Source organism: Lepidochelys olivacea, assembly GCF_965140295.1.
Source record: "Lepidochelys olivacea isolate rLepOli2 genome assembly, chromosome: 4".
In the NCBI taxonomy this organism is placed as follows: domain Eukaryota; kingdom Metazoa; phylum Chordata; order Testudines; family Cheloniidae; genus Lepidochelys; species Lepidochelys olivacea.
The window spans coordinates 91,755,665-91,769,710 of NC_140414.1; the positions used below are offsets into that span (position 1 = coordinate 91,755,665).

The window sequence follows — 14,046 nt, forward strand, 5'->3', positions numbered from 1 at the left end:
GCTTAAGAAATGGTGCAGTGTATGAAAGCTTAAGTGCTATGTAGGGGGGGAAAAAGCTTCCCCCTTGAAATGTGTCTGCTTATTGGTTTATCAGCACAAAAATGGCCTATTGTACTAACAGGTATAGACTTGTAAGGGACCTGAATTTTGCAGTACATTCAGCATTTTGAACTTTGAATCCTGACACTCATCACTCCTCTTCCAGATGTAGGCATAGAACCCCAAAATCTTAAACGTCAGTTAAACATGCAGAATTCAACAGCTGTGCAACCCACAGCCATGGATTCAATCCCACAATAGTGACTGGTCCAGGGGGAGAATTAGAGTATGTGTTTGAGATCTGAGTGTATTCAGTTCAAATGCTACTGATGACCTACTGGCTATTTAGGGTTATACATTAGAACTTATTTTTTGAGTTTTCCTTTTAAACTGGCTTAATTCATACAATGATAAAAACATCTCTAAAAACAACTTTCATAGTTTGTTTATACTCTGTCAATTATAGTTCAATGGACAATAGAATACAGATGTCCCCTATTTTTGTAATTTGTCACATTAGCAAGTTTGAGTTCTGGTGTACTTTCATAGGGAACTATAGAGAAGACACTTTTATATGCATTGTTTTCCGTTCTGTTTGAAATAACCCTTAACTCTCTGCTGGTATAGAATTGGATTATGTCACTGAATAATGTCACTAGGCCTCTGGAATCTTTGTTTCCACTGGGGGCAATGCTGAAAATTTATAAAGAGAGCACAAGAGTCAAAAGATGAAAGGCAGCAGTGTACTCTAGTGCAGAGGACTGGGGAGACATGAGTTATTATATTCTTAATTGGGCTACTGCGCTGACATATGGCTTTAGCTTTATCTTTCTGCCTCCTACAGTGTGTTTCAACTGAAAAGCTCTTCAGGAAGACACTCTTTCCCTGTGCCACCTTCATCCCCCACCCCTCCCAAAATCTTGGTCTGGGCTAATCTACTGGCTGAAGGTGCTCATGAGAGGGGTGGATCTCTTGCTATAGTTGTCAGCACAGAGATGATTCAAATGGCACTTCACCTTTCAGTGAGATCAGGCTCGCTCTTCACCTCTGATCCTGTACTGAGCTGCTCTCATGACAGTGTAAGCCGCTTATAAGTTATAAGATCAGGCAGGTTCAACACTTCGAATGCTGATGTTTTCATACTACTTCTAAAAACAAATGGTTGATCTCTTGCATAAGCAAAATGAGTTTAATTTTTTTCCAGCAGCAAGTTAACATGATACAAAAATACGTAATACTGTTTACAGAATACAAACAAAAGCAACAAGCTCCTCCAGGATTTGTGCAACATCACTAGGTATATACACTATCACTTCTCAGCAATGCATACTCAGTTGTTCTGGAACAATGGTCACTAAGAGAAAATATCCAAATTGTTTTGAGAGAGCTCTCTTGGAAGCTGATTTTTCTGACAGCTCAGCTTGTAGAGTGTTTTGCTACTTGTGGTAAAGTGTGGGAAAAGTCCAGAGGGAAAAATGCTGTCCTAGTAAGCTAAAGGCATACCTAATGTGCACCTTCGTGTTCTCAAACTTGCTTCTTGTTCTTAGTACAATCTTGAAGGAAGGGGAGAGCATCAGTGTGTAACAAAATATTTCCCCCCACCCCACCTGTGAAATTGCCCTGTATATTATAAATGCTTCCTAGAGATGATAATCTAAAGCAGCAACAGTCATCCTCAATCCATTTAGTACCTAGTTAGGTGTGTTGCATGCAAAACACCACACTGGGCTCATAACTGAACAAGAGAGAGAGAGTGGGCTAAAGTCAGATCTCAGTTACAGCTGTAGACTAGCTATATAAAATCAATGGCAACATTATGTATCAGAGCAGAGGTGGGTTCATTGTTTCTTCCTCTCAACAATTCAGTCTCCCCTTCTGTGATGCAGTTGATCATTTATTTCATACACAGTATTCCTGTAACCTGGATCCTCAGCTACTACTTTTCCAGTGGGAGCTGCAGTAGCTTTCACTCCTACTATCTGACAAAATTCTGTATTTGGCTGCCTAACACCATTTACAGTTTATGCAATGGGATGGCTTGTTCCCAAGTCGTTAGTTGTCCTACAGAAGCTTCCTCCTAAACTAGTGGGACTAGTTTAATACCCTCACTGGGGGTTGAGATTAATATCTTTTTGTAGCCTTTTATTTATTTTATCCATTGACTATTAGGAAGGGAGAGCATGATAGTGCTGTCTTTTACTCCATAAGGTGTTCAAGACAACAATCATTCAAAATATTGTGCTGCATTAAATAGGGCCATGCACTAAAACAGGTCCTGATAGAAATATACCATGCTCTTCATTCACTCTCGCCTTCAGCATTTGATTTTTGTCTGGACAAACTGCAAAAAGACAGACGTGAAAAATCTACTGGTGTATTTATAGTAGACGTGACTAGTTTTCATTGTTTAACACCTAATACTCAAGTGATGCACTAACATTGGTATTTGTTTTTTTACTTGAAAAACTGACAGTATTAGACCACTTTCATTGTAGTTATGATCTCCACAGGCGTTAAAAACAACCTAGCTGCACCTGGTCTACAATTACAAAGTGATTAAATGGGTGGAGCTCAACCTTTAAGTTTGCAATTTTCTTTATAAAAATATAAATTCCCTCTCTCTCTGGAAAAAGATTTCTAGATTACAAAATATTTCAGTTACGTAAGTGGGGTTCAGAATCCATGTGGACCTATGCACCAGCAGATGTGTAGTCTGTTGTAATGAATTGTTAAATAGATGTGAGTGTCCAGTAATTTTAATTCATACAAATTATCTACACACCTGGGGGGCAATTCATTCTGACTTATTATAGTGCCTGGATGAAATGGGGGGACTCAGGCCCATCCAGAATCCCACTGAAGTTAGTGTCTGTGGGGTATGTCTGTGCATCCCAGGATCAGGACCATAATTAACAGAAAATCGGCAACAAGCAGTTGCTGGTACAATAAATATAAAACACTGTGTTCTTACATTTAAAAAAAAAATACGAGTTTTACACATGTTCGAGTACAGTCAAGTGCCCAACAAATTTATGCTGACCAAAAGAATCAACGTAATCTGACAATTCCTATAGTTACAGTCTTGCTCTAGGTTTGTTCTCCCCCCCGAAAAACAAAAAAACCCTCATATTTGCATTGTAATACCACAATGGCTGAACCACAAGGCTTTGAAAAGAAGCTATGTTCCCTCATATAGAAAGCTTTCAGAGTCCTCATCAAACACAAGTCAGGAATAATAATTTAATGAGGGCCCAGACAGCTTTGACCTACCATAGAATCTGCAGCAGGTGGTGGTGGGAACTCCACAATGATCCCTTCTCAAATCATTTGCATGTGGGGATTTGCCTCCGCACACAAAACAGGCCTTAGTGATCACACACAACCACCTCTACCCCTTCCTCCCTGGAGTGAGAGAGCTGCTCTAGACTACAGCTGGTCACTGCTGCTCTAGGAACCCCTCTGAGGCTGTATTACTTTTTAACCCTTCTTTCTGGAGAAGGGCTGAAGGGCATTCCCTGTTCCCAACCCACCGAAGAGCTGCCCACATTCTTCTTCCTTCCCCTGCACAGATCACTCTTCTTATAGATCAGAGGAGGAAGGAGATCCAGATTTAGAGGGATCCCCTTCTGGCATGAATTTTACTGCAAAGATACTGTATATTAAATCGTATTTACTGTTACATAGAATATTAGGCAAGTTACATTAAAGCTAATTTTTAAGAAGTTGGACATGTCATATGTATATATTTTTAATGCACACTCGTGATTGACAGACAATACTGCAGCTGAATAATTACTTACAAACAAATATACAGATTATGAAAGCATGAAGAATAAAGTATTTAGTTCTTTCTCCACCCCATCTCTATAATCATGTTGACAGTTACCAACTTTTAAATAAACACTGATACAAAGTAAACTCCTGACAGAGTAACACTGAGGAAATTCTGGCAGCAAAATGTTTACATGTATCATGTAAACAGTGTTACCCTCAAAGGCTAGTTTAAAAATGTTCCACATCTATAGATCATATTCTGGCACTTCTGGTAATGGAATCCGTAAGAGATGTCTTCAGATGAGTAAAATTTAAGGAAAAAGCTCATTCATAATAATAAAAAAAAAACATTAAAACCCTACCTACTGAACATTTTTCCACAGAGACATTGGTCCATGTCAGATCAAAATTCTCATCTAAAAGTGATAATGGTTAAAACCATCTCAGGAGAACAATTATGAACCAATGATCTAGAATTACATGGTTGTAAAAGAGGTAATAATAATAATAATAATGATTTACCGGAAACAAAAAAAATCCTATTAACAGTAATTCACTCCAGTTCCTCTGTGTTCTGAACATTTCTTGTTTCTTAAAGATTTACCTTCCTGCTATTACAAATACAGAAAGAATAATCGATCGGTTTTATATCCTGTACTTTATCTTTCTGTTTTATGTAATCCTGTGACCCAATCTGATCATCAACTGAGTTTTGAGAGCTGAATTCCCTATCTACTTCTCAACTGTGCCCTGATCCCATAGTCTTAAGTGCAATTTTAAAGATCCCTATTTTAATTTTTCTAGCTAGCCCACTAGAAAGTTAATTATTTTTAAAATGGTTTTGCAATTAACATACTTTGCATTTTATGTAAACATTTTGTAATACCGTAAGTGTAGTGCATATAAAGGCACAAGACAGAGTAAGGTTTGTGTCGCTGAAACTTCCTTGGTTTCAGAAACTAGCAATACACTTTCTTCTTTTTTTAAATCTGGCTGGTAAACTCTGATCCTTTGAAATCCAACATCTGATTGAATATGTACATATCTCCTTCCTACTTTCACTGTAAAAGGTTTTCTATGGGAAATAAGTTTGGGTTTTTGATGTGAGTGATCAGATGTCCAGTGTCCCTGTAATAGAGCAAATACTACATATTGTTATGACCATGAAAGTCTCTTTGTAAGTACATCATTAAGTTGCAACATTTTAAATACAACTGAGAAAGGAATGAGCTTATGTTCAATAATTAGTCTAATGACTACCAAGCTATGAGAAGCATATTAATGTTCTTGGGCCATGTACTTCTCAAAGTCCACAATTTAGATTAAGCATTTTTTGGTCCAAATGTTTCTAAGTAACATTAAGTCCATACATTTTGTTTTTCTAAAGAGATACTGGCCCAAACCAAGAAGCTGTATCACACTAATCCCAATTTCATAGAAATCATCCTGTGCAGCTGTAACTGAAAGCCCTGATCTAAACACCTCCATTTACACACACAGTCAATCTTAAATATGGGCCTCTTCTTACTATTCTACTAAGAATGAAGATTAACCTGAACTGTAAGCACACAATCCAGTTAGGTGAGAGGTTATTTCAGCTACCAAGTGTTTACAGTTCAGCAGTCATATCTGTATAGGGGAAGAGGGGATATTATCTGCAATCAAGTCTAAGATGATCCAACCTAATTCATGTAGGTTGATTTTAAATCATAAATTAGCTGACTCAGTCAGAATCTGAAATCAAAATATGGTACCTGACCAATCAGTAAGCCACCCAATTACCAAAAATCAATGCTAATAATGCTTTTCCAAGGATAAAGCCAGCAGTACAAAATGTATAATTCTTTTTTTTAGATAACCTACTTATGGCCATTGAAATTCATAAGTAATATCAAGATTCAAAACTGATGTAAAAGCATAGACGGGCTATATATAAGGAGTTTGTTTTCTTGTGCTATCAGAATACCAAAGTAAAAACTAGCCCTAGAATTGCACAATTGTAAATTTTGTCCCGCTAATCCTAACGAAAGGATTCTCCCTTTCTCCTTTCATAATACTCAGAAATGTCCTTTAGCATTTTAACAGTAATTTGTGTATGTTGAAACATTCTTTATACAGTTCAAAAATATCAGTATGTCTTATGTTTCAAGCAATGACATGGCAACAGCTAATCAGCTGTCAATTTCTTCTGAGCATATCCACACAGGAGCAGACAGGAACAGCTGGCTGATGGGGGCTGATTTTTGGAAGATTGTATCTTCCTTTCATCAGCAGCTTTACCTTCAACTGGAACAGAAAGCATAAAACCCCAACAACATTTTAGAAACAAAGGCACATTTAGCAATTTAATGACATTTGTTATATATTTTACAGGAAAAAAACAACATATAATGGAACATATAAAGACTGGATTGATAATAGAGCTGCCTTCAAATCAATCCATCTTAGGCTGGTAGTGACCAAAAGTTGTGATCATCATGTGGGTATTCTATCGCCAACTACTGTGTGCAATAGATGGGTAATCTAAGTTCCGTTCCTACGGGTATGTGCCTCATAAAAACAACGGTTACAAGTGGTACTAAAATGAACCATTTTTGTCAATCTCAGTAGACACACAGTGAATGACCATGTAGTATGAACTCCTATCCCTAACAGTGGTGCAAAGAAGCTGGTAGCACAGTGTCAGGAATGTGGCATTGTGCTGCCAGTATAATGGTGCTCTGGAGAGAGAAATTCATTCTTTGTTACTATCAATATAACCGAGTGAATGTAATTTTTCACTATTTCTCTATGAACTTTCAGAGGCACAATCCAACTCAGAAAAGTTTATATGACATACATGAAAGAACTTACATAACTGAAGTTGTGTTTATTAAGAAACAACAGAAATATTTGTCCTGGGAAAATACCTTGAAAAAGTTTTCAGAAAGAGTTGAATAAAATACTGAATTTACACCAGCTGTGTTCAGATTCTTTTCTGTTAGCTTTCCATGAATACTTGCATGAGTAAGTTTACTTGTTTAAAAAAAAACAAAACAAAAAAAAAACCCTCCCTCACAGGCATTGTGATTTTTAAGCAAATAGTCACAAAAAGCAAGACATACAAGTATTCAGACCAGAAATCTGATTCCAAGTTATTCATCAAATTAGGGACAGAAACGATAGAATGTAGGCTCTATGTCCAATCAAAACTAACAGTTCAAATTTTGAATACTTTCAGACTGCTTACAAACAACGTATAGTCTAATAATTATTAATAGATATTCATTGGAACAAGGCAAATAATATATAAACAAAAAAAAAATCTATATGCTATTCACAGATAAGATGCAAACAGGAAAGAAGTTAAGTTTTTCCAAATTATTCATTATGCATTATTCACTCAATAAAAATATATTTCTTCTTCCTAATTTTAATTTTATAATAGGAGCTTTGAAAGCTTAATATATGAGCATGTGTATTGCTAATTGCCATGGCCATTGTTATACTCCATTTTTTGTGACTGCAGCCATTAAAGCAATGGATTCCTTTATTTTAATGGAAAATATCCATGAATTTTGGGATTTTGCATTTGAGTGGGTGGATGAGAGAATAGTCAAACAATTTCCATGAGAATCTTGAAAGCTGCCAAGTTAAAAACTACGTTTCATAAGGTATTATAAAAATACCAGGAACTCCGATTATGACTAGTGATTTGTCACATTAGTGGTTATTCTACGGGTGATCTGAGAAGTCATTTTAATTTTAAAATAGTGTCTCCAGGTTTCCTAGGCTGCCTTGCTAAATAACGTCAGCCTGTAAATGGTCCCAGGCAAACAATGACATGCATAACTAACCGAGGTGAGCAAGGCAGCTATTTTTCTGTGGCAGCTATCGTTTTGCTAAGATAAGACTGGGTTAAACAGGGCGCTTGCATGTCATTTGAAGAATGTATCCCTCAACAACTTTTTGACAGGGTTCTGGAGAGGGCTGAGGGTATGCTTCCTATAATGACAAGGGGTGGAAATGCATTTCTGTAGGTGTCTGAAGAAAAGGAGTACTTGGTGCCACAAGTCCTCCTTTTCTTTTTGCGAATACAGACTAACACGGCTGTTACTCTGAAACCTGTAGGTGTCTGAGTTTCTCTTGGAATAATTATTTCAGTGCTGCTGTGATTTCATCATGTTGGATAGTTAGTGAACGTGTTATAGTGCCCAGAGCCTTGGGTAGGCATTGTGATGTTGCACTCCATATGTTTTATGGAAATATGTTTGTAAGTGTGAATATGATGTAATTGGCATATGCTTTATGCAAAAGGTCTCTTGTAAGGTATCATTACAAAGCTTATGATCTACCGAGTGCGTTCATCCTATTTGTTTGCATGTATTAGTTCTATGTCTGGAGTTAGGAGAATAAGATACAAACTTGTGTTACTGATGTAAACATGTTAAGTGGAAGCCATTAAGGGTGCTTCAGATTCAACGAACTGTGAATGGGTTTGTTTACCTGCAAGCCTTCCTATGTAGTGTCTTTCAGCTACTAGGTAATGAAGAAGGAGGTCTTCCAGTGACATCTGATCATGTCACCTGAACTAGAATCCATCTTAAACCTAGTGCTTTTCCATTTAGAAGGAGGGGTGGGGACCCAGAGAGACAAAAGATTCCCGCCTTGTGCCAAAGCGATAAAAGGGGGCTGCCAGTCATGAGAAATCCTCGAGTTACTACCTGAGCAGAAACTCACAAGTAGTGTACCAGGGAAAGGGATTAGGCTCAGACTAGGAAGAAGTCTAGTCTGTGAAAGAAGCTTATTAAAACATCTGAGGGTGAGATATTACCTGTATCAGTTTCTTAATGTATTAAGCTTAGACTTGCATGTTTTTGCTTTATTTTGCTTGGTGACTTACTTTGTTCTCTCGGTTATTACTTGGAACCACTTAAATCCTACTTTTTATACTTAATAAAATCACTTTTGTTTATTAATTAACCCAGGGTAAGTGATTAATATCTGGGGGAGCAAACAGCTGTGCATCTCTTTCTATCAGTGTTATAGAGGACAGACAATTTATGAGTTTACCGTGTATAAGCTTTATATGGAGTAAAACAGATTTATTTGGGGCTTTGAATCCCATTGGGAGCTGGGTGCTGGAGAGAGGAGTACTTGCAGAGCTGTTTTCAGTTAAGTCTGCAGCTTTGGGGGCGTGATTCAGACCCTGGGTGTGTGTTGCACCAGGCTAGCATATCTGGCTCAACAAGTCAGGGTTCTGGAGTCCCAAGCCATCAAAGAAAACTGGCTCAGAGGTAGACCCCCAAGGGGGTCTCTGTGATCGAACCCTTCACAGGCATCTTTTTATAATTTTAAATCTAAATAAATAAAAATAAATAACTTAATAAACAGAAGTCACTGAGCAGCCTTCAGAAGGTAAAAGCTTTCAATTACGACCAACCCAATGAAGAGTCTGATATATCACTACAAATTCCCAGATCGTCATCAAATCCCTTTGCTTATATTTCTTTGCAGATTAAGATTTCATCGACTTGTTCCCAGGAATCATCAATTTGGCAGTTCCATAAAATAGACATCATATCTATTTATCATCATCATTATCAATACGATATAGACGTCTGCACTCTCCATTATTTCTAATGATTAATGGGAATTGGCTCTGTTTCTTTTTGGCATGAAAGAACAAAACGACAAGTTAATTTATTCCAAGTTGTACCACTTAAATTACCTTATAGGTCTTTGCCTACTTCTCTTGATTCAAAATACTATCACTCAGTAGCACTGATCTAGTGTATTGAGTTCAGGGATGAGAGTCACAAATTCTTTAATCTGAATCCTAGCTTTGGCACTGAGTTGCTCTAAGGCCTTGGCTAAGTCACAACGTGCATGTCTCTGTCTTCCTACTAGATAATGGCAATAATACTTACAGCACTCTTTAGATGTAGACATGTAAAGATTAAGTTAATTATTTAGAAAAAGTATTGTTCAATCAAGAAATGTGTGTTTTAGGATAAACAGGAGAAATTGTTTCAATGTCTGAGGTAGGAACAAAATTAAATTGGAAAAAGCAAAAATGCTGACAAAGTGAGAATAGAAGCAAAACTACCAAGCATATTTTTAATAACTTTTCTATTGGGCAGAAGCACCTCGGAAGGCGTTTAATAGCAGAGTGGTAAATAAAACATAGAAAATACTAGCCTACCTTTCCTTGAACATTTAGATGCTTCCATTAACAGTGACTAGGTTTCATTTTCCACAGTTAGTCCAGGATTGCTCATACCTTTGGGGACTGGAAAAAAATAATGTTGTAAATAAAGTATTGTATATTATTTTTAAAAGATATTAATCAAAACAGCTTTATATTTGGTTGCCAATCTTCTTCTAGTTTTGTTTCATGGTCTATTTTGTGTAAATACTTAAACATGTATAATTATACAACATCCACTAGTTGCAATAGTCATGAAGGTGCCATCACAGTTTGGAACAAACGATTAGATATAATGATTACCTCTCTGACTAAAAAATATTTGGATTTATCTTGCGAGCCAGTGAACATCTGCAATTAGTATTATCCTTTGTGAGAGCTGCAGGTATTCAATATCTTTCATCATCAGGCTCATTCATAGTTAGAAGTATAAGAGGGCTTAAAACGTGCAAGGGACATTTTACAAACATGCACCCTAAATATTACACTTTGTAACAACAGGAATTGTTTCCCACCTTATAGCTACATCAAATTAATTTTGTCTCACAAAGAGAAGTCTTTGGCAATTTTCAGATTACATCTTTCCAACAAGAATTTACATTAAAATTCAATGGGTGTAACAAATTAATCTCTTACCAACTTTGCCCTTTTCAGTATTTGCACTACTTTCCGTCCAAGACTGAGTATCAGTAAGAAGGTGGCTCTGGGAATCTCGTAATGTCTTTGGAGGAAAAATGTGATTCTCGCTAATATGTAATTAAAAGAAAATAAAAAAAGTAAAGATTAACTTTTAGTTAATACCAATACCATTACACACTTTAAACAACTGCTCATGTAAAGGTCTTAGAAAATCTTACCTTGGTCATTTTTTGCTGAATCTTTGATTCTAATAAAAACCTTCACTCTAATACACGCTAAATTTTAGTTCTGTCACAGAGACAGGGTGCAGTCTAAAATGTAATGGTTTAAAACAGAACAGAGAAACATTTAACTTACATTTTAACTTTGCTCTTTGGTATTTGTTAGGGACTGGTTAACATGTTTTTACTAACTCCAAACCCACCTAAAGATAGTGAGTTCAAAAGAACGATCACATTTCATTTATAGCTGAAAAAAATGCCACACGTCAGCTTCAGCTAAACCTAACCGATGCTCCATATACCAGCAGCCCCAATCTAACAGCACACGTGCTCCTAGCATTTCTATGTCCTCAATCCCCCGACCTCACAGAGTATGTCTACACACTCACTGGGAGGTGTAATTCCCAACTTGGGTATGTGTACGCAAGCTAGCTCTGCTTGAACTAGTCCCAAAAGTAGCAGTGGGACCATGACGGCACAGGCAGCAACTTGGGCTAGTGCCAAATACGGATCCAGGGGCTAAGGCGGGACCACAGTTGGGGAGCTAGCCAGAGCTGCCACCCAACCTGCTGTGGCCACACTGCTGTTTTGACGTGCTAGCTCGAGCAGCACTTGGTGAAGATAAAAGGGGGAAAAACCGGGGCAATATCGTGGTGGGGGTCTACGAAAGACCACCACATTAGGAGACGGTGACGGATGAGGCATTTCTAGAACAACCCAAAACACAACACCTGGTAAAAATGGGGGACTTTAACTACCCAGTCATCTGTTGAAAAAGTAATACAGCAGAACAGAAAATGTCCAAATAAGTTCTTAGAATGCACTGGGGACAACTTCCTGTTTCAGAAGGTGACCGGGTAGCATCAGTTTTAGATTTGATTTGGACAAAGAGAGGAATTGGCTGTGAACCTGAAGGTGAAAGGCAACTTGATTGTGAAATGATAAATTTCATGAATCTAAGGGAAGGAAAGAGTGAGAGCAGCAAAATAAGGACATGGATTTCAATCAAGCAGACTTTAGCAAACTCAGAGAACTGGTAGTATGTAAGGTTCCAGGGGAAGAAAATCTAATGGAAACATGAGTTCAGGCGATATTAAAGACACAGCAGTAAACTCTCTCAGTGGAAAGGAGAGAAGGAACAATAGCAAGAAACCAATACGGCTCTACCAGGAGCTCTTTAATGACCTGAAAAATCAAAAAAGAATCCTAGAAAAAGTGGAAGCATAGACAAATTGTTAAAGAGGAGTACAAAAGGACAGCACAAGCATGTAAGAGAAGGCACAAAATGAGGTACACCTCACAAGGGACATAAAAGCCAACACAAAGAGGTTTTATACATACGTTAGGAGCAAGAGAGAGACAAAGGAAAATGTAGATCAACTACTTGACGGGGAAGGAGAGCTAACAACAGGCAACACCAAGATTACTGATGTGTTTAATGCCTATTTTGCTTCAGTCTTCACTGACAAGGTTAATTGTTACCAGCTGCTTAAATATAATTAGTATTAAGAACAAGAGGGAAGGAACACAAGCCAGAACAGGGAAAGAACAAGGATATTTAGATAGCTTAAAGGTATTCAAATTGGCAAGGCCCGACAAAATTCACTTATGTTACTTAAGGAACTAGCTAAAGCAATCTCAGAACCACTAGCGATTATCTTAGAGAACTCATGGAGGAAAAGTGAGGTCCCAGAGGACTAGAGAAGGCCAAACATAGTATCTATCTTTAAAAAGAGGGTCTTGGCAAATTATATACCAGTCAGCATAATTTCAATTTCTGGAAAGATACTGGAACGTATTATTAAACACTCAATTTGTAGAGGATAATCAGGTGATAAGTAATAGCCAACATGGATTTGTCATGAACAAATCATACCAAAACCCACCCAACCGTCTTCTTTGACAGGGTTATTGGCCGAGTGGATGGGGGGAAAGTAGTAGTTATGATCTATCTTGATTATAGTAAGGCCTTTGACACAGTCACACCTGACATTTTCATAAGCAAACGAGGGAAATATGATAAGATGAAGTTACTCTAAGGGGGCTGCACAACTGGTTGAAAAAACATAGTCAAAGAGTACCTATCAATGGTTCACTGTCAAACTGGAAGGATGTATCTAATGGGGTCTGCCTTAGGTCTGGTACTATTCGATATTTTCATTAATGACTTGGATAACAGAGTGGAGAGTATGTTTATAAAATCTGCAGATGACATCGTGCTCGGAGGGCTTACAAGCACTTTAGATGACCAGATTACTGTGACAAATTGGAGAATTAGTCTGAAATAAGATGAAATTCAATAAAGACAAGTGCAAAGTACTAAACTTAGGAAGAAAAATCAAATGCACAACTAGAAGAGGGGGAATAGTACCACTGAAAAGGATCTGACAGTAATAGCTGATCACAAATTGAGTATAAGTCAACAATGTGATGAAGTTCAAAAAAGGCTAATATTCTGGGGAGAGAGTATATATTACGAAAAACTTTCTAATTATAAGGGTAATTAAATACTGGCACAGGCTTCCAAAGGAGGCTGTGGAATCCCCATCACTGGAGGTTTCTGTGACCAAGTTAGACAACACCTATCAGGGACTCTCTAGATATACTTGGTCCTGTCTCAGTGTGGGGAGGATGGACTAGATGACCTCTCAAAGTCTCTTCCAGCCCTACATTTCAATGATTCTGTATCCTTACTGAAGTCAGTGAACAGACAGGACTTATACCGACTAAAATTAGCGTTTGGAAAGCCAAGCTGCCAGACACACTTAAACAAGCTGTGGGCAAGCCCCTGCTCAAGAACTCATGTTTGAACATTAACAGTCTCACCAAATATCAAGCTCTCTCAAGCCTCCCATTTTTAGGCAAAGTAATTAATAAAGATGATGAGCCAAATTCAGATATACTTGGTTTCTAAACAAATTTCTAATCTTTATAATCTCTTCTGTTATTGCTTTGTGATTGAATCTTGTAATTAAAGTGTCTAATAGCCATGGCCAGGAGTGCTACAGCAATTAGTAAAACAACATTAATAGTGATTATATATATTATTGCTACATATTTAGGAAAGTTTTTTCCATTTTTCCGAAGTTGAAGAGCTAGACAACATTTCATGTCGTGTAACAAAATAGTAGGTCAGGTTGTAAGACGATAATGGTGTATTGGTAAAGAAATACAATTCGATTTGGA

The 14,046-nt window shown here is 37.4% G+C and overlaps 1 protein-coding gene across 2 annotated transcripts in view; it reads right to left on the bottom strand.

The window, feature by feature from the left end:
- Positions 1-1,421: 1,421 nt before the first annotated feature.
- Positions 1,422-14,046, bottom strand: part of ZDHHC2 (zDHHC palmitoyltransferase 2) — a 77,084-nt gene continuing 64,459 nt past the window's right edge. Inside the window, exons 11-13 of one of the 2 annotated variants that reach the window (XM_084625404.1) lie at positions 10,637-10,746; positions 9,998-10,084; positions 1,422-4,941 (exon numbers count right to left, since the gene is read on the bottom strand). In XM_084625404.1, the coding sequence (XP_084481530.1) occupies positions 10,035-10,084; positions 10,637-10,746 (160 nt within the window). In that variant the 3' untranslated portion in view covers positions 1,422-4,941; positions 9,998-10,034. Of the gene's footprint in view, positions 6,100-9,997; positions 10,085-10,636; positions 10,747-14,046 lie in introns of both variants that reach the window. The other variant, XM_084625403.1, reaches the window with a different exon arrangement.